Raw genomic sequence first — 18442 nt, 5'->3', positions numbered from 1 at the left:
ATAGTTTAGCCCTGGTAGGTTCTGATTCTAGGAATTTGGCTGTTTCAGCTAAGTCATCCAGTTTGTAGTGTGTAATTGCTCTCAGTACTGTCTGTCCCGAAGTCCTTTATTTATATAAAATTGGTGGTAATGTTCCCAGTTTCATTTCTGGTTTTGGTAATTTGAATCTCCTCTTTTTTTCCTAGTCCATCAGCAAAGGTTTATCAATTTTTTTCATCTTTTTGAAAAACTAAATTTTGACTTTGTCATTTTACCCTATTATTTATTCTCTATTTATTTCTTCTCCAATTTTGTGTGTCTGTGGTACTGGGGAATGAACGAAGGGCTTTGTGCATGCTAGCAATTGCTGAGTCTCTAAGCTACATATCTCAAAGCCTTTTAATTTTTTTTAAAGATTTTGAGACATAATTTTGGTTAAGTTGTGCAGGCTGGCCTTGAACTTGCATTCCTCCTGCCTGAGCCTCCCAAGTAGCTGCGATTATAGGCCTGCACCTCCACACCTGACTGCTGCTCTATCCTTTATTTTTTTCTTTCTGAAAGCTTTGAGTTTGTTCTTTTGTTTGCTTGTTTCTTACAGTGTAAAGTTAGATTTTTAAATTTGAGAACTTCTCTTTCTTTTTTTTTTTTTAATTATAGCATTTGTAGACATAAATGCCCCTTGAAGCACTGCTTTTGATGTGTCCCATAAGTTATTCATGTAGTATGTTTTTGTTTTCTTTCATCTTTAAGTATTTTCAGTTTCCAATTGTGATATCTTCCTTGATTCTTTAGGCTGTTTTAATAGTACATTGTATAATTTAAATCTGTGAATTTTCCTATATTTCTTTCTTTTATTTGTTTATTCATTTATTTTTTTTTTCCTCAAGATCGTTTCTGGTTTTGTTGTCCAGATGGGTCTCAAACTTCTGGGCTCAAGAGATCTTACTGCATCAGCCTTCCTAAGTTCTGGGACTACATTTTACTGTGATCAGAGAAGATGCTTTCTATTTTATCTGTTTGTTTATTCTGAATTAGATGGTTTATTATGTTTAAATCTGAGAGAGTTTCTGTAGCTGAGCATAACAGGCCAAAAGACAGCCATGAAATGAATTGGGAAACAAGAGTGGAGACTAGATAAGAGAAACCTTGAATGCCTTGTTAGGGGATTGCATTTCATTCTTCATATTGTGGGAAGTCATTAGAAGGGTTAAAAGGAATTATTTAATCATATTATTTAACCATGTTACTGTGATGTCTGCGTGAAAGTGGATTGTGAAGTGGCAAGAAGGAAAGCATGTCCAGCGGATTATTTACAGGTAGAGATGTCAAATGCAATGTATTAGGTTAGGCTGTTGTAGTCTGGTTGACTTAAACAATAGACATTATTTTCTGGCAGTTCTAGAGGTTGAAGAATCCAAGATCAAAGTGTTAAGATTTTAACTATCTCCAGTCAGAATGGAAATTATCAAGAATACAAACAACAATAAGTGTTAGCAAAGATGTCGGGGGAAAAGGTATACTTTCTTATACATTGCTGGTGGGACTGAAAATTGGTGTCACCACTCTGGAAAGCATTATGGGATTCTTTAGAAAGCTTGGAAAGGTACCCACCATTTCACCCGGCTATCCAACTCCTCAGATTATACCCAAATCACTTAAAATCAACCAGCATATTACAGTGATGCAGCCATGGCAATGTTTATAGCAGCTCGATTCACAGTAGCTAAACTATGGAACCAACCTAGATGCCCTTCAATAGATGAATGGATAAAGAATCTGTGGTCTATACACAGTGGAATATTATTCAGCTTTAAAAGACAATAAAATTATGACATTTGCAGGAAATGCATGGAGTTGGAGAATATCATGCTGAGTGAAATAAGCTAGTCCCAAAAAAACCAAAGGCGAAATGTTTTCTTTGATATGTGGATGCTGATTCATAATGGTGAGGGGGCGGGCAAGGGAAGGGAAGAATGAACTCTGGATTGGGTGGAGGGAAATCAGTAGAGTGGAGGGGGCATAGTGGTGGGAAAGATGGTGGAATAAGAGAACATCCTTATCCTAAGTACGTATATGATTGCACAAATGGTGCGACTCTATATCAGGTACAACCAGAGAAATGAAAAGTTGTGCTCCAGTTGTGTACAATGAATTGAAACGTATTCTGCTGTCATGTACAACTAATTAGAACAAATACAATTTAAAAAAAGATGCTGGCAAGGTAGAATTCACTCTGAGGCCTCTTTTGGAAGTTTGTAGCTACTCTCAGGAGCTGTTTTTTTGTACACATACATGTAGGGGAAGAGAGAGAGAGTGCAACCGCACACGCCCACAAACTCGCTGGTGTTGCTTCTCAAGATTTTGAAAATAATATTTTCAACAATAAAATTAGTAACCAATTGAATTTTGATTTAAGTTTGTTACATGAAAACTGACAAAGTGATTTATCAGAGGAGATTCATTTTTTTAGACATAACAGTAATGTTAACATTAATGCAGGCTTTTTATATATTTTTAAATCTATCAACTCTTAACTTTTAGATCTGGTCAGTTCATTGTCCTGTTTAATTCCCCTGTCTTCTTACTCTTACTTATTTTCTGTCTCACTTTTCTATCCATATTGAGAGTAAGTTATTGAAATCTCCATTTACTATTGTAAAACTGTTTCTCACTCCAGTTTTGTCAATTTTTTCTTCCTAGGTATATAAATGTTTATATTTGTTTGATCTTCTTGCTATACTGAACCTTTGATTAAATATAACATCCTTCATTGTCTCTTATAATGATTTTTTATTTGAAGTTTGTTTTGCCTGTGATTAGCATAGCCCCCCTACCTTTGTTGTATTTCGGTTACTTTTTGCAAGAAATACCTTGTTTCATCATCTCATTTGCAAATAATTTGTGCCTAGACAGCATATACTGGGATCACTTTTAATCCATTCTGCTAATCTACCTTTTGAATGGTGAGTTCATTCCATTTATATTCAAAATAATTACAGATAAGCACTTTGGTCATGTTACTAATTGTTTTCTATGTGCTTTACAGCTTTTTTGTTTCTCATTTCCTGCATTACTGTTTCTTTTGTGTCTAGTTGATTTTTTTTTTTTGTAGCAAAACATTTAAATTCCTTTTTCATCTCTTACTGTATCTATTCTTCAGCCATTTCTTTTGTGGGTATCATATTTAACACACTAAAGTTAGAACTTCTAATTTGAATTTATATCAGCTTAACTTCAATAACATAAAAAGGTCTCCTTGAAAAGCTCTTCTACCCTTTTTGGTTGTGTCACAAAATGATACATTTATACACTGTTTATCAAAAAACATGAAATAATAATATTTTAATGCATTAGTCTTTTAAATTCTGTAGAGGAAAAAAAGTGTAGTTTTACACAATTGCAACAATACTACTATCGTGTTTACCATGTATTTACCTTTAATTATATCTGTTTTTCTTTATACAGTTTCTAGTTATTATCATGTATCCTTTCATTTCAACCTGCAGGCCTCTCAGTAGCTCCCATTAGCATTTCTTGTAGGACAGGTATAGTGGTAATGAAGTCTCTCAGCTTTTGTTTATCTATTTATGAATGCCTTAATTTCTCTCTCACTTTTGAAGGATTTTTTTTTGCCAGAAATAGGATTCTTTTTTGGATGTTTATTTTGTTTGAGCAACTTTGAATACTGGATCACTGCTTTCTGACCTCTAAGGTTTCTGATGAGAAATCTGCTGATAACCTTATGGAGCATCTCCTGTATGGAATGAATTATTTTTCTCTTTGTTTTCAAAATTCTTTTTCTCTTCACCTTTCAACAGTTTAATTATAATGTGTCTTGATCTGAGTCTCTTTGACTTTACCATACTTGGAGTTGTTTAAGTTACTTGAATGTTTATGTTTTTAATCAAATGTGGTACATTTCAACCATTGTTTCTTTAAGTAATCTCTGTCTCTTAATTTTCTCTCTTCTCCTTTGATGGTTATTGAGACAGGCATATGTTGGTTCCCTTGATAAAATCTTCTTGGTCCCTTAGTCTCTGTTCTCTTTTCTTCAGTTGTTCTTTTTATTATATTTTCTTAAATTTACTCATTCTTTTGCCTATTCAAATATGCATTTGAATCCTATCAGTGAATTTTTTTCATTTCACTTATTGTATTTTTTTTGCTCCAGAATTTCTTTTTGATTTTTTAAGTCTTCTATTTCTTTATTGGTATTCTACTCTCTCTCTCTCTCTCTCTCTCTCTCTCTCTCTCTCTGTGTGTGTGTGTATGTGTGTAGTGTGTGTGTGTATATATATACACACACATTTACCATGATTTTCTCTAGTTCTTTTTTTCTTTTTCTTTTTTCTTTTCTTTTTACATTTTCTAACATTTTTAAGATTACTGTTTTAAAGACTTTGTGTGGTAGATCTGCCATTATTTCTTTTTCAGAGACAGTTTCTGTTGGTTTATTTTTTTTTCTTTTGAATGAACTCTATTTCCCTCAAATATCTTGTGTGTTTTTTGCTGTTATTTGTAAGCTGTTCTTTGAATCTGATAAGTTGTAACTCTGGAAATCAGATTCTCACTATTCCATACTAATGTTTGTTTTTTTGTTGTTATTTAAAAAAATTATTATAGACAATCTCTGTGTAGCTTGAGATGTAAACTCCAGAATTCCAAAACAGTTATATTAAGTTCTGTTCATTCACTTTTTGTCTAGGTGGTGAAACAGATTTCTGGTGTCTCTTACTCCCAGAATCCTCGAGGTTCTGTTTTTTAAAGTGCCTTCATATTTAATCTATAATGATGTTGATCCTGTAAGTCAAGTTCTTGTCATCACTCACTTTATGGGTAATAAAACTTGGTGGCTTGCCCACTACAACTAATGCGTGACAGAGCCAACACTCATTTCCATATGTCTTTTAACTCGGTAGAACCCCTGCCTTGATGTAGTAAAGACCAAGGGTTAATATGGAAGTCAGGGAAGCAGAGCCTCAGATTCCAGAGTAGTGCACCAGCATCTGCTGTGCAGAGAGGTGAAGTGTGAGGTGGACTAAAACCAAATACTGAGCCAAGAGCTGAAACTGAGAGTTGGAACTGAAAGCAGAAAAAGCAGAATACAAAGGAGAATTTGGGACCAAGAGCAGCTTGGAATTCTCTAAGGAGACAAGACCAGAAGAAATTTGTGAGGTTTGTTTTCAGTCCAGACCAACAAGTATGTCCATTTTGAAAGCTGAGATTTTTCTCTACTGGTCTTAAAAGTACATAGCATTCTGGGCCTGAATTTTAGCAGGAATAGGAAGGTCACTTATTTGTGTTTTGCATGAATTACATAGCCATATATCAAAGTATTTCAATGGTGACACAATTTTATGTATTTCTAGGTTTGCCTTTCAGAACACATTTTTGAAATTTGGACATTGATGAAAATGATCTGTATCTGTCACATTTCAAGAGCTCGGTAGCCACATGGCTTTGTGGTTAGTGGTTACCATATTGGATAGGTCAGCAAAGATGGATTCTCTTTGTCTAAAAAAAAGAAAGGAGGGAAGCTTTTTCAAGAAATACATGCACATGTAAAATTACTGAAAATATTCAAAAAAGTGAAAAGTAAAAGTGTTTTCCCTTGACTTCTCTTAGCTTCTTTTTTTTTTCTCTAATGATATCTACTATTAAAACTTTCTTTTGTATATCAGGTGCATATATGACTGTGTAACAATGAATTCCACTATCAGGTATAGTTAATGCACTAATAAAAGAAACTTTTTTTGCATCTCTTTAGGAAAAGTATATTCATAACAATTTTTTTAGGTATATGCTTTATCTATGTGTGTGTATGTACACACACACACACACACACACACACACACACACACGGGATTGAATCCATGGGTGCTTTACCACAGAATGACATCCCAGCACTTATTTTTCATTTTGAGACAGGGTTTCATTTAGTTGCCAAGACCGGCCTCAAACTTGGGATCCTTCTGCCTCAGCCTCCCAAGTTGCTGGGATTACAGGAGTGTACCACCTTACTCAGAATGTATATGTTTTCCATGAGTTAAAAAAGTTTATTATGTTGGGAATAGTGTTTTATATCTTGTTTTAAAAAAATTTAAACTGTATCTGGAAGCTTTTGGTGCAGTACTACACATATTGTATCTTCCTCTTATTAAAGGGTGCCCAGTGTTCCATTGTTTGGAAATGGAACTTATCAGTTCTCTATTCATAGGCTTTTATAATATTTCTAGTTTTTACCCAAACAATGCTGTAATATATTCCTAACTGTACACTTGTTAGATCAAAGGATAAGAGCACAGCTTCTCAAAGAAGTCTCTACAATGGTCTTGTAAAGTGTGATGTTTCTAAGCAAGGAGGGTATATAGAGTTTGGGACTAGGGTAGGGCACAAATAATGAAAACTGGAAAGAAAAGGAACCAGAGTTAATAAAAGATAAAGAAACTCTGGCTCTGTGATGGGAATAATAAATATTTGTATCAATAATTTTAAAAGTGGCCCTTAAAATTTAATTAGTACATTCCTTCCTGGGAATGACTAAGAATAATACTTTAAATGTCAATATGCTAAATTGTAATTTTTTAAGTAAAAAAAATTGTAACTGCTATTGTCTTTAGTTTTATTGTAAAGATAGTGTACATTCATTGCAAGTCATTTGAAAAATTCAAAAAAGTATAAATTAGAAAACATTTCATCTATAATATCACCACTTAGAGAACCACTATTAGTATATGATATTTTTGCCTGTGTGTGTTTTCACAAAGCTGAGATCATATGTGTTTATATCCAAACATCTTGATAATGTTGATTTTATTTTCTTTCATTGTTTTAGGTAACAGAAATCTAACATCATTTTGGAATGAATTTGGATACCAACATAGCAAGGACATGGAGACGTCTTTAGATTCTCTTCAATATCAAAGAAGACAAGCCATGGCCATCCCATTCATGGTACAGTGTGGTATGTATTTAATTCCATTCTAGTCAGCAAATACTAATGAATATCTAAATACGCAAGTCATGGTGTTAAGAAATGGTGGATTAGGGAGACGAAGATGGGTAAGCCATGGTCTTTGCTCTCAGGGAGGTTACAGTCTAGAAGAGAGGTTAAAATAATTATAGTAGGGGAAAAGTAAGTTGGACAGTTGGGTCTTAAACCTCAACTAGATCAAGCTAGACAATACCAGTGCCTTGCTGGCCTCAGCTCCAAGACTTCTCCCTGGCTGGGTACTTCCTCCTTCACCATAGACAGGAATTAGAATCAGGTATACATTTCATCTTGAATATTTATGGTGGAGTCATAGAAACAGCCATTTTTCTATTTTTAATATGTAGTACTCAGTCTAATTCACAACAAGGACTTTGTAATTGTCAGCTAGATGCATAAATAATGACTAAATAATCAAAGACAAAAATATTATGTTGGATAGTATGTTATAGGGCCTTGAATTCTAGGATAAGTTTTAATTTTGATAAGTAATAAGGAAGTATTGGGCATTTTTCAATGGAATAATTGAATTTTCAATGGAAGAATTTTTCACTGAGCACTTGGTCTGCTTTCTAGCTATGAACAAAGTATTATGGAATTGAGGACAGTATATGTTCTTTGGCAAACAGTCCGATAGAGAAAATAGACAAGCAAACACGAAAGACCCTGATAGCATGTAAAACTTCACAGAAGTCTTGACACAGTGCCAGGGGCACCTCGCCAAAATCCTTTGCCTGGGTGGACCCATCTAGCAAGGTGGAACTTGTATGTAAGTCACCTCAGTGAAGGGTGATTTGTGGAGGGTCAGACAAAGGGAAGAGTCACATCTCTGAGGATCTTTTGTAATCTAAGATCCATATGAGAAATTGTAAATGTCTGAACTAGTGTGTGGCAATAAGACTTTAGAGGAACACATGAAACAGATATTTCGAAGGTCTGACTGAGGAAATCAATGAAAGTATCTGACAACCTATCAGATGATAATAATGGCTAACAATTACTTTATATAGTTTTGATGTGCCAGGTACTGTTAGAATTTTACTATAGTACCTGAGGGCTGGATGCAACAGGGAAAAATATTTGTCCTCTCAAAGGCTCAGTTTCTTCATTTATAGAATGAGACTAGTACTTGTAGTTCCATTTTGGAGGTGTTGTGAGAATAATATGCATTAATAAGTGTGAAGTTTCCTAACCCTTAGGAAGGTCTTTAGCAATGTCAATTTTTATCATCAACATCATTATGCCATTTAACCTTTAATAACCTTTTTAGATAGGTGCTAATGTTAATCCTTGTCACAGACCACCATACTGAACATAGAGAAGTTAAGCCATTTGTCCAAGATCATAGAAGTAGTAAGAGCTGGAGCTATTCAGGTTTTAAACCACCATGCAAACTGTCCCTGCTGTAGATGAACAAAGACAGGTTATTAACCCAATAGCGAGTAGCACTGTGTCAAGAGGGAATCCAGATTAGATTTAAGTGTAACCTAGAGAGAGTGATGTACCCTGGCCTACAGGTCAACAGGGTCTGTTAGGGGATATGGACAATCAGAAACTTCATACTGAGACTGGAATAAGAACAAAGGAAAGTACAGAAGAAGAAAATGCATAAATGACTTAGAGGCCTTGATTTTCCTTTGTTAGTCTTGTGGTTGTCGACAGCAAGTGGTGGTGTCAACAAATGGGGAAGAGGCCAGAGGAAATGGGAGAGTCAGGGTCACTGGGATTCGTAATGTGGTTTACGAATAATGTGGTTTACGACAGTTCTTGATAGAAGCTTAAAGTAACTCATAGAATTCATCAAGCAAAGTGATGTGAGATGAAGGATTCTCTACTTTGGTGGATGTAAACTTGACAGATTTCTGTGACAGATTCATTTCTGATATGGTCTCTTGTGTGTGTGTGATTTTGTTTTGCTTATCAGATCTTTGCCTTAAATGGAGAGTCTTGCCTTCCTCTATGAATTATCAGGAAAAAGAATTTCATGACATGTGGATTTGTGCTAATAATCCTAACCTCTTGGAAAACAGGTAGTTTTTAATAGTTTTTTTTTAAAATTCTTTGTCCCTGTTTATTTCCTGAAGTCCATATTATGAAACTGGAAAATGTCAGTGATAGATTTTAGCTTAATAGCTGGTCTCTAGTTGAACTCTTTCTAGCCCCTTGCTACTTGTGAAAAGATTATTTTGTTAGTGTGCTTTTCTACTGGATGAAAGCAATCTGGATGTAGCAATCTGCACATGTCAGGCGTGCAGTTCTGCACTTCCACAGGCAAAGACTACAGGCTCCTGAGTTCTGCCTTCCAGTTCATTTCCCACACAGCATACAACCTGATCGTACAGGAGTCTGACCCAGGGTGTGTATCCAGGGGCATTAAACTGATAGACCATGTGCCTTTCCTATTTAAGTCGTATATTGATTTCATTGCTTCATGCTCTTAGAGAAAGAAGTTTAGACTAAAACAGGAAAGAGACTGATTAAATATTGATGAATGTCAATGTTATTACAAGCCCTTTTAGATTAATATTCTTTCCCTAGGGGAGAAAAGAACTAGTACTCCCCTTTAACAAAGGCACCCCTAACTCAAACATTGCTTCCACACAATCTAAGTCCACATAAGCAGATCAATATTGCTAATATAGACATTAGGGTAATAATTCCTGTGTGGTTATTTTTATCCAGCTCTGAAAAAAAGAGCAAATATTTTTTAAAAATAGTACGTATCTAGAAACCGCTGTTAAGCCCTTTCTACCTAGAGTCTCCAGGTTCGTCATGTTTATAGAATGAAGGAAAATGTCAGGGGGTACAAGGGCTTTTATATTTCACATGACCTGGAAGTTTTTCACTCTCCCTTTCTTGTTTTGAAACATGACCTGTGTTTCCCCAAGTAAAATTTATCACAGAACTGAAATACATACAACAGATAGATGCAGAACTAGTTGAATGGGAGGCTGGAAACTGAGGACCAGAGGTAGCCACTTCCCATTTCTGTCCCCTACTCTCTACAGAAGGCTGAGTGCTCCGGGGAACACGACTCTGAGACACACATCTAGTTTCACTTCTTCATTGAGAAACTTCAGAATCAAAGCCGAGACCTGTGCCTAAGACAGCTGTTCATGTGCCCTGACCAGGATCCTTTGACTATTATTCTACTCTGAGTGTGCATCCCCCTAAGGAAGGTGACCAGGATCACCATCAACTTGACCATCAACTTGAGTCCATCCCTAACTTGACACTTAAATGTCTCCTAAATAACAACACAGCATTGGCTCAGTTTCAATATTTAGAATAATTAATGATATTAATCACTTACCATGAGCTAAGAACTTTTCACAGAGCCTACGATTATATTTAGAGTCCAAACTCTGGGGCCAGACTGCTCAGGGTTCGACTCCCAGCTCCACCGGCTCATGAAACCTGATCAAATAAGATAACGAACCTCTCTTTATCTTGGCTTCCTCTTTCTTAGAATGGGGTATAATAAATAATCTCAGTGCATTTTCTCCAAGTCCTGTGATTCACTTATCAGGACAATCTAATGAGCAGGGGAGTCGGAGAGGGGCTTGATAACAGACGGCCAGGATTGAGGCTGCTCCCACAGATTTAACCCCGTAGCTGTGACTTTGACCAATCTGGGGTGTTGTCAACCTCACCGAACAGTCCTTTACAGCTTCCTTTATTTACAGTTTACCATGTCCCTGAATTGGCTCATTCTCATCCTCTTCTTTGAAATATAGAAATACCACTGCAGAACTTTGTAGAATAAGTTTCAAAGCTACATTAATTGTCTCTTACACATCAGAATAACACCACTTGTGAAGAGAGAGGCAAGAAAAATTTAGTTGTGTTGACAGAAAACTAACAGACTTTAAAATATATAAAATGCAAAAGTGTTTATAATTTTTAAAGTTCTTGTTTCTTTAAATACACCAACATAATATTGACCATCTGTATTTCATTTCCACCGAAGATTGTGATAAAAATATTCATAAAATGGCACAAGAGATTTAGGGGAGATGGTAAAGAAAAACTGATTTGATTCTATTGTATTCATTCAAAGATTTGGGGATATAATGAAATTTTAGTATACAATACAACCCATACATATTTTTAAACATCTTTTTCAAAATTACTTTTGAAGTTAATTAAGAGCACTTAAATGTCTCCTGGGGAGAAAAGAATTTGTCTGGTGCCCTCAGTCAGTCCTCTATTTCAATATGGTAGACTGGGCCTTACTTCTGCTAAGGTATGCCTTGAAATATTCCCTGAGTCATATGTACCATTAGATTTGAATAGGTCATGTAAAATAAGTGCATTAAATTGATGAGGAGTGAAGTAAAGCTGTTTATTAGACAACATTGTGTGAGTACAGGAACAGAGTAATGAGGTGAAAAGTGGCATTGTCTGTATTTACAGAAAATATAGCTTGTTGTCAGTAGTTAATTGCCACTCGTCACAGGCTCGGTGGCAATAAAGAGCATTTGAATAAACAACGTCCATGTTGTTGGAACAGAACTTGGATCAGAAACAGAATAAGTTCTTTTATAAGTTCTATGAACTTTCCCCGTTTCTCAGAGAAGAAAACAGGTGTGCTGAGAAAGGTTCAGTGCCTGGCCCAGGATTCCTCTTTAGCGCTAGACTGGAAGCCAACGTTCCGATGCAGAATCTATATGTACTCTTTCTGCCTTACCAGTCTCTCTCAGAAAGCATCCTTTTACATTTCAGGATGCCCAGTTCCATTTAAATACTTTCTAGTGACCAAAATAAACCATTTTTACAAGTGGTAGTATTCAGGGTCAATAACCTGGACAGGGTAAAACGGAGACATTCTTTTTCAAACCACCAAAGCCTCATTTTGTTTTCTACTTTGAGCACAGAGCAAGGCTGGGTATTGTTATCACAGTGCCTGAGAAATAGGTATCAGTACACTTTCATTACGTTCATGCTATGCATTTATTTGCGTCGAAAATAGGAATCATTTTACCAGCAGGGTAAAAATGATGCCTTTTACTTGGCTGAAACAAAAAAAAAGTCTCAATTTTGAAAAGGATGTTAAAAAACATCTGTGGGTTGTATTGCATATCCAAATTGTATTATTTTCAAAAATAAATTTTAAATGAAGACAATTGAATGGGCTTAATTTTAATAAAATACTTGAGTTTTTCTTTTATGAATTAAAACTTGCTGTTGCTGCAAGTTTCTTTTCTCAAATGAAATAGAAGCTTATGTAAGTACCACCCCACAGATGTCTTCAAATCCACACTATGGGTGGCCGTATATATAGTAGTTGTCCCTAGAATTTGTTTACCTAGCACCTTTCTTTGAAAGTAACAATAATAGCAAACACCATATGTGGGTGAACTAAGTGTTTTTGTTTTTGTTTTTTCACAGTAGTACGTGAATTTGATTGTCGTTTCTCACTCTTCTCAGTTGGTAGAGGGCAAGAAAAATATATGCTGTAGCCCCGAAAAACAGAGAAATGGCAGTTTTCATTTGCTGAAAGGCCTTCTTCCTGTTCTCACCACCTTCTTCCTCTCCTAGCCCAACAACATACATGCATTTTTCTACGAACTTTGACCTTTCCTCCTCTTTTTGGTAACCAAGTGAACCTCCCACCACCTCTCACCTATCAATAATAGAAAACTCCTAGAACTGGACCAAGACCTGACCTCAGCATTTCACCCTCCTCCTGCTCATCCCCTGCTATGCCCTGAGTCAGCCCTGTGTCCAGTGGGAAATGAACTTGCTGTCCATGTCAAACCTTGGTACCAAGGTTAACAAAATAAAGCCTCTTGAACAGTTTGGCTAACTCAGTTTCCCAGAATATAGTCACAAAAGCAAAGGTAAGGAGGAAAAATGGCCTCAAACCTCCCAAACATATGTCTCTAAAGTCTCTCTCTCTCTCTCTCTCTCTCTCTCTCTCTCTCTCTCTCTCTCTCTCTCTCTCTCTCGTAACCACAATGAGGAAAGTACTTACACACAGAATGCTACCTGAGTCTAGTACAGAGGCTGGGAGGTAGGGTGACTACCAAGTGCAGACACTGACAGCAGCAGAGTGTTAGGGAAGCATGCTGTAGTCAGGCCATCGGAACCATTTGGTGACAGGTCTGAAGTCTCAGTACACCTCCACACCCCGCCCTGCCCAGACTAACACCTCATACTGCGTCACAGGTCTTCTCAGTGATCCTGAGTCACCAAAGAAAGGATTCATGTGTTTCATAGGCAGAATTAATTGATATATTTTAGAGAGAGATATGTATTTCTACCCTCGATTTTTTGCGGGGGTGGAGGAAGTGTTTGGCAGTAATGAGATAAAGCTCAATGATCCAAAAAACATTTTTGTAAAAGCCCTCATTTCATAATAATGTGGGATAAGTGAAGCATTAGCAAAATAATGAATAGTCTTCCATCTTCCTAAATATATGCTACCCTCCTCCTTTTCCATTTAGCTTTTTTTCCATGTGAATTGGAAATATAAGGTCCTATGTTACCTAAAGTCATCAATATAGTGATCTTTGTTTGCATTTGATCTTTGAAGACATGACAGAAAATATAATTCCTTGCTGAAGTAAACCATCTTTCACAGACAATAGATAGCTTTGCATTTCCTCCTGATGTTAATGTTTTACTTGTTGATTCTGAAGTTGTCGGCAGGTAGAACGTCTGCCTTGCATCCCCCTGGGCACCATGAGCACAGTATTACCATCAAAAAATGAGAAAGAGAAGCAACTTAGAGAGTCGGTCCTAAGGTATCAAAATAAACTGGCAGAACAGCAGTCACAGGTGAGCTGTAATTAACTCTTTACAAATTCAAGTGTGACTCTTGAGCAGTTGGTTTCATATGTGCAAATTGACTAATGTGGTTTATTCAAGAAAAATGTGTAGGCTCTTTTTTTCTTCCTTTTGTTATTTTCTTTTAATTTTTGATGTAAGAACTATTCCAGAAAGTGAGTCCAAAGAAAGGTAGAGAGTTCTATTAAAAAAAAAAAAGAAAAAAAAAAAAACTTTGCACATGTGATACCTAAGCTTCTCTATGCAACAACAATGCCTGTGAGGAGCAGGAACATTTATTTTTACTTTGTAGCTGCAGGTGAAGTTTCATAGAGTTCAGCCAGCATGTCCAGGGTTACCTGGTCAAGATGGGAACATGAATCTGTATGATTCCAAAGGTTAGGCTATTTCTGTTTCATTAAGATTCTTTCCTGAGGGTGGACATTTTTAGGTAAAGAGCTCTTTTAAACAATATTAGCCTATTAACACAGAAAGTCAAAGTCATATTTATTTGTTAAGAAATCTCAATAAATTAAACATTAGTATTAATAAACATGGGTAAGTGTAATAGTTTCTGGTGACATGTAGAAAAATTGTTTTGTTTTCTTAATAAAGTAATTATGTCTCTGTTTATTTTATAGAGTTAGCATCCAAATTCAGTGTTTTCAACTTTATTATGTATAGCCTGCCAGCCTTTTCAAATAGCACTTGAGCTGGTCAGCAGCATATGTCCAAATGTGTTGACTCCTCTGTAGAAGTCAAGAAATAAAAGGGTCATTAGAATAGAAAATTCTGTGATGGAGCTGGAGTCAAGGCCCCCAGTCTTTCTGGACTCTTCCAAGGTAGAGAGTTCTACCTTCATATCTCTTACACCTGGTGAGAGACCTGAGGTGCAGGTCAGACACAGCCTGAGACTACAGACACACCTGACCCTCCTTTAGCAGGGATCTTGGTCTGTCTTGGAAAGATCCTGAGAACCTCTTTGGAAACATTTTCTGAGCACTCCCACATCCAGACAATAGCTAAACTTTCTATACGAAGTGGACATTGGTTTGGTAACAGAAGTCAGAGGTGAAGTTATTACAGCCTGAGATTATTGTAATAAATAAGCAAGTAGCTCAATTCAGATCATACCATTCTGGAACATCTTACTTATGTGTAGTTTCTTGTGTGGCTTAGCACTCCTTGCAGCTTTGTAAAGGCATGCAGCATATCCAGAATTGATTTTACCTTTTGGCTGTCTCTGGATTTTGTTTTTTCCTTTCCTCAAGAGGTCAGAGCGGACCCTTGGATATTAATAGTGTCAATCATGAAGTCTTAATTAGCTTGTTTGTTAAGGTTTGAATGTTTTATTCATCATTGAGGTAGAACTTTTGATGGCAGCTGATGGAATAACAGATTTGGGTCTTCAGTTCCACTTAATCTTTCTTGATAGTTGATTTTTCAGTAAAAATGTAAGCCAGGGTTATAGATTCAGTTTGTTTCAAATGTAACAAAGAAGTTGAACAGTACTTATGTAGAAATCTACTGGCATTAGTTTAGAGGACATAAGAATCCTCACTAGCCTTCCTTTTCCTTTTGTGAATAAAAAATTTCACAAGATCCATTTGTGAAAATAGCCCTAAAATCTTTAAATACTTTCTCATAATCATTGCCCATAAGTAACCTACCCATAGGCAATCAACTGATTTTGAGGTGGTCACTGAATACAAACTTGTCCTTGAGTCTGTTCCAGGCAAGGCATTGTGGGGAATTCAGAGTAACCCTAATATCAGATTGTACCTTGAGGACAGGGATAGTCTCAGCTACACTTGCTGAGACTCTGTGTTACCTAAAACAATGCCTGGCACATAGGTAAAACACACATCCGGACAATATACCCACCTCAAAGAAGTTTAAAAATTAGCAATCGCTAATAAGGCAATCTTCGTTCCATACTTGTCTGGTCATACCCGACACTGTAATAGAAATTTGTTATAAGATAGTAAGGGTGCTGTCAAAGAAAGTTCCATAGAGGAGATGGACAGGAACCTATGCCTCGAGTCTATTTAGGGTAAATAGGGGGAAACAGACTGAGCTTTCCAGTTGACAACAACATAAAGAAAATCTTGGAAATGAGCACTGATTTTTTTCCTTCATGGAACCAACCTTTCAAATTACCTGCCGAGCTTAAGTGTTTTAAAAATAAACCCTGTACTTATGTGGTGGATCAATCTTTTTAAAACAATGCAATTCTTTATTAAATATGGCCATTGCTGAATAGGAGATTCTGAAAGGTCACCTTAGTTCCCCTTCACAAAAATAATCTATCAAACTGTTCAAAAACTCTATTTTGATGCTATCCGCCAGATGCTAGCAAGAGGACTCACAATTATCTGATGCCGTGTGTGGATTTACCATGTTTCTGACTGTCATTCAGGAGAAGTGTTCTTAGGATGTGAGATAAGAACAGGTGGGGACGCCAGAAAAGTAGAGCTCTGGTTCCGTTCAGGTGCAGTGTAGACAGGTTCAAGTATGGACGAGATGCCTCTGGAAGATCAATCTAGCTTATCACTCACTGTGATCCACTGTGTTTATTGCCCATTCTCTCAAATCAGGAGACCATAAGTTTATGCCATGTATGTTTTGCCCACCTCCACTTCTCTCTTCCTGCCTCCCACTACCAGTGACCGCTGGGGAGCAAGCAACAGAAATGACTTAAACCTGCTCACTTTATTGCATACCCTCTTACATTTCAGCTCTGATGGCAGCTGGCATCCTGATTTGGAAAATAAAGGTGGAGTTTGGTAAATCCAAGGTCTTTCTGGGTCTCAGGCCTTGTGGTTCTAGGTGTTGTGTCACCAATACTCGAGAGAGTAGAGTGATGAGAGGAATGGTACTATTGTAATGGGAGTCCCAGTTTGCACACACCTTACCCAGGTGTAGGGACAAAGTCTGACTTCCAGCAGTACCCCCTAAACGCAAATTTAGGATTTGTTTCCCCTTTTTTTTTTTTTGCCTCATTCCAGCCCAATTTGTTCCTAGTCTCACAGGATAAATTCAGACAAAAGGACATAAGAACGTTTACAAAGCAACAAACTAATTTATTGCAAATTGTATTTGTCAAAGGAAATAGCCAAGTTCAGTAAACCCAACAGGAGAGAGCAAACTCAAGAGCTATCACCTGTGGTGCATTTCATAGAGTAAAGGGCTGCCCTCGTGCAATTGATAAGCTGTGTCGACAAGTCAAGACCCTCATTATGGGTTGTGCTGCTGAACGACACATTCCAATCTTTCTTTTTCTGAATAGATGACGGAGTAATCTGTGCCTGACTCCACTCGGCTACATTCCTCATTACAAGCCGTTTCTATACTGAGTGACAAGTGCCACCTGCTGGCCAAATAAAGCCTTTCCCTTTTCACTGCGTCACTTGATTACCTGGCTGCTAATTGGTAAATTAACTGGATAATTGTTATTCTGTTTTTCAGTGTATCCAGACAATAGCTTAAAAACCTTACAGTGAGTTATAAAACCAACACCTGTGCATTTGAGGACTTTCTCAGTTTTGAGTCACAATTAGATTTCTCTTCTGCCTTCCATTGTATGACGAGGATGACTGTGCACACAGATTGTAGTTTTAGTCACATTTCATTCAGGATTTTTTTGGTACTACTTAAAATGCATTTGATACTCCTCATCCCAATGAAAAGACAGATCATAACTTCATTTCCTGAATTAAATTACACTATATTGACCCCCATTGAATCTAGGTAATGTTACTAAGTATATATTTGTATAATCAGTCAGTTTGTGCAGAGAATACCTTATTGCTTAGGTATCCTCTAGGCCTTTCTGAGTTAATAGTTCCTAATTAATATTAAGTTGTTATTCCAGTGTTCAGTCTCTAATCTGACACTCCTTGCCTTTCTAGCTTCACTTTCTTCCACTCTGCATGGTGCTTTTCTGAGCTGCTTTGTGTCCACACACCCCCACACCCCCACCCCACTCCCACCCCGTGATCTCCACTTCTACTCTGAGTGCCTTTGTCCCCACCATTCTTGTCTGTCCTGGCTTCTGGTCCTCCCCAGTCCCTCAAGATCCAAAACCAAAACGCCAAATCCTTACGAAATCTTCTATTTTCCTGTCTGAAAAAACATTTCCTTCCTTTCAATTCTCTTCGTCCTGTGTATGCCCTTCTTAGAGCATGTTTTTACCTTCCACCTGGTATATTATGGCTACTTATGTATCCAGTCCATCTCCTACTTTAGACTATAATGGGCCTTTCTTTGAAAATAAAGAATGATTTGGTGGGGGGTGGTGTACTGGGGATTGAACTCAGGGACACTGGGTCAGTGAGCCCTATTTTGTATTTTACTTAGAGACAGGGTCTCACTGAGTTGCTTAGTGCCTCGATTTTGCTGAGGCTGGCTTTGAACTGAGATCCTCCTGCCTCAGCCTCCAGAGCCACTGGGATTATGGATGTGTGCTACTGTGCCTGACAAGAATGATTTTTTATTCATCTGGGTATTCTCATCAGAACATAGGCCAGGATTTTTCATGCAATACGATTGACCAAACAATGAATGAAGGGTGGAAGGAACAATTTGGTTCATAAAAAATTTGCTTCACAAGACAAACAATTTTTACTTGATCAGATTGGCTGACTATAGGTTGAAACTTACTGACTTTTGCATATATTATTGGAAACCAAAATGTTCTTA

General features: G+C 36.9%; 1 protein-coding gene across 1 annotated transcript in view; it reads left to right on the top strand.

Moving 5' to 3' along the window:
* Positions 1–18442, top strand: part of Morc1 (MORC family CW-type zinc finger 1) — a 162442-nt gene that overhangs the window by 82344 nt on the left and 61656 nt on the right. Inside the window, exons 15-17 of the mRNA XM_026395006.2 lie at positions 6815–6943; positions 8895–9000; positions 13615–13753. Of these exons, the coding sequence (XP_026250791.2) occupies positions 6815–6943; positions 8895–9000; positions 13615–13753 (374 nt within the window). The remainder of the gene's footprint in view (positions 1–6814; positions 6944–8894; positions 9001–13614; positions 13754–18442) is intronic.

Source organism: Urocitellus parryii, chromosome 2 (genome assembly GCF_045843805.1).
Source record: "Urocitellus parryii isolate mUroPar1 chromosome 2, mUroPar1.hap1, whole genome shotgun sequence".
Lineage (NCBI taxonomy): Eukaryota > Metazoa > Chordata > Mammalia > Rodentia > Sciuridae > Urocitellus > Urocitellus parryii.
Note: the sequence above shows the minus strand (reverse complement) of the source record. Positions and strands in the feature narration are given on the sequence as shown.